This window comes from Triticum dicoccoides, chromosome 3A (assembly GCF_002162155.2).
Source record: "Triticum dicoccoides isolate Atlit2015 ecotype Zavitan chromosome 3A, WEW_v2.0, whole genome shotgun sequence".
NCBI lineage: Eukaryota > Viridiplantae > Streptophyta > Magnoliopsida > Poales > Poaceae > Triticum > Triticum dicoccoides.
The window spans coordinates 742,821,107-742,823,875 of NC_041384.1; the positions used below are offsets into that span (position 1 = coordinate 742,821,107).

The following is a 2,769-nucleotide window of genomic DNA, read 5'->3' on the forward strand; positions in this document are numbered from 1 at the left end:
TGGAATGGGCCGCGTGATCAACGATGGTCGTGGGTTTTTTTGCACGACGGGGAGAGGGTAGATGCGAGCCGGCCGTATCGGCTCGAGCCGTGCGCTCGGCTCTACCTGTATGGGCACGCCAGAGGATACGTCGTATGCCCAAGATGCCCTTATACATTAAGCGAGGGGGAGGGGAGGGGGAGAGGGGGGTGTGTGTACCGAAGCAGACCTCTTGCCTAAATGTTGGTTCATGCTGCAGCTACAATCTAAATGTTGGTTCATGCTGCAGCTACACGAAATTGATCACTGTTGCATGATCTTTTTCTTTTTACTGTCGTTGGCTGTGTGCATCGGTAATGTCTTTGTCAGATTGCGTTGTTGAGGCTGGGTGTAATCCGCGATAAAAGGGCTAGAAACAAGGAAACATAAGCATCGATCGATTAAACTAACAGGTCACCGTAAGTCTGCTAGCTGGCAGCCTAGCAGACGTTTGGGTCAAGAGAAGGTACATCTGTGGATGCCAGGACTGCAATGTATAGGGTAAGCCTCCAAGACCTTAGAGGCAATCTTAGAGGCGGAAAAAGACCACACTGTGGATGCTCTTACACAGCCGCATCAACCATGGCTGCCCTGCTCATATTTTATTACGACATGCATGGCTAACAGCTACTCCACTAGATTTAGAAACCGAGGCTCTCCGCGGCGGCGTCGACGACGGTCTGCACCAGGGACGACCACTGGAGGCCGTCAGCAGTGCCGGTGTTGCGAGCGGAGCAGTTGCGGCGAACCTGGCCCTGGTCGCCGGTGAGCACCTTGATCTGGCCCATCTTGACCATGGACACGCCAAACTGGTCGAAGAAGTCGCGCTGGCTGCGCGCGAAGCGCTCCACGATGGGCCGGGTGGTGGCGTTGGTGAAGAGGTCCTGGTCGGACACGAAGAGCCCCTCCCAGTTCACCAGGTTCACGTAGTACTTGTTGTCGAACACGTTGGGGGAGCGCACGTCCAGCACGGTGCGCGCGTCGGTGCCCTTGGCCGGGCACGTCCGCTTCAGCCTGCCAAGGAAGTCCGGGCTCATGGTGGGGTCAGGGCGTGGGAAGAGCCGGTCGTCGAAGGATGTGCAGTGCCCGAGCCCCACGGTGTGGCCGCCGGAGAGCGCGACGAGGTCGGCGGCGTCGAGGCCGATCTTCCGGAGCACATCGAGGAGGGACGGCACGTTCGAGGACGGCGGGGGAAGACCGGAGAGAACGTCTTGCGCCGTGGCGAACCTGGGGCTGTCGCGGCGCCCGAGGGGCACGCGGTACTCCGGCCCGCCTGAGGCGACCACGGAGTCGCGGGCGGCTAGCGCCAGGATGTCGGAGCAGGAAACCACGGCGCCGCGGCACTCGCGCTCCAGTCGGTCCCGGATGTCGTTGACGGCCTTGAAGGCGGACGGGCGGAGAGTGAGGTTGGGCGGCGCCTGCTGCTCCCCCGGCCCCGTCGCCGACCCGTCTAGAAGCACTGACGCGTCGCAGCCCTGCATGCATGTGCGGCGCGTTCATGAATGGGTTGATGGGAGGCGATCAACTGAGCTGGCAAGAAACGGTACGTACCTGCACGAAGCAATCGTGGAAGTGTAGGCGAAGCAGGCCGGCGGCGAGGCCGATGTCCTTCCGGACGGCGTCCAGGACGAAGTCACGCACGATGGACTCCGCCCTGGGGCAGAGCTGCCGGTAGAAGTCGAACGACAGGCCCTGCGCCACTGTAGGCTGCCTCAAGTCGTCGCCCCCTCCGCCGGCGGCCTCCTGCTCTCTCGCCCCTACAGACCCAAGTGCCACCGCAGCTATCACTACCGCTGCAAGCATAGGGGCGCCACGAGCCATGCTCTCTACTGCTTTGCTTCTCGTCGTCTCCCGTGTCTTTCACTGTGTGCCACCGTGACTCGGCTTGCTCTGCCGCTAGGTACGTGTAGGTGACCTTGCTTTTATAGACGACGCGGACGCTAGCTTCTGGTCGACACGTACGTGGGAGGCTGGGAGCATGCATGACACATGGATGCTTGCATGGATGGACGGACATGATGATCGTGGGAGCGGGTCGGCGCGAGGATCGAGGTAAGAAACGAACAAGAGAACCTATCTATCCGTACGTCTATATATCTACCTCTTCTTTACTTCCAAGGTTTATTTAGTAAGTTGTTCAAGACAACGATTCAGTGCCGAATCGCATTGTGTGAATCGGCTCTCGCAAAGACATACTACGATCAGTTGAGCATGCAGGTTGCCGCCCACCCACCCATCCAACCCAAGAAGATGGAGGCAGAGATGGACGTGAAGAACCGTCAGCGTACTTATATGGTGCGCCTTCATCATCGGACTGATACCACGTCCGCCGATGGAGGGACGACTATAAACAAGCCAAGGCTCGACCGCTAGCTTGTCCACGTACGGTAGCAGAGGATGTACAGTAGGTGACATGGCTTCGACACACGGCGCATACGCCGCGTTGCCCGTGAACTGAAGCAGGGAACGGCCGAGCATAGCACGGACGACACATGCATGGCACCGTACCACCATCACTACGCACCGCCCCGGAAACACGGCCTGCCCCATCCGCCCTTGTCTTTCAGTTTAAGTACTACGACCACCATACCGCCTTTGTTTCTTTTGTGTAAATGTAAATTCCTGGGCAATGGCGGCACTATCCTATTGGATTTTTTTTTAATAATCCACTGAGCGGGAGAAGATCCCACCTATATATACTACACTTTATCTATACTAGCACATATGATCGGGTATTGCAACAAAAAAAAA

General features: G+C 58.0%; 1 protein-coding gene across 1 annotated transcript; it reads right to left on the bottom strand.

Moving 5' to 3' along the window:
- Positions 1-659: 659 nt before the first annotated feature.
- LOC119273599 (cationic peroxidase SPC4-like) lies at positions 660-1,839 on the bottom strand. Its single transcript, XM_037554706.1, has 2 exons — positions 1,570-1,839; positions 660-1,493 (listed from the first exon to the last, which is right to left on the bottom strand). Exons 1-2 carry the CDS (start codon positions 1,837-1,839, stop codon positions 660-662), a joined length of 1,104 nt encoding a protein of 367 aa, XP_037410603.1.
- Between the last annotated feature and the right edge of the window lie 930 nt (positions 1,840-2,769).

Coding starts and splice junctions, on each gene's coding strand:
- LOC119273599 (XM_037554706.1), bottom strand. CDS start 1,839: ATGGCTCGTGGCGCCCCTATGCTTGCAGCGGTAGTGATAGCTGCGGTG. Junction 1,494..1,569: donor TCCACGATTGCTTCGTGCAG/GTACGTACCGTT, acceptor ACATGCATGCAG/GGCTGCGACGCGTCAGTGCT.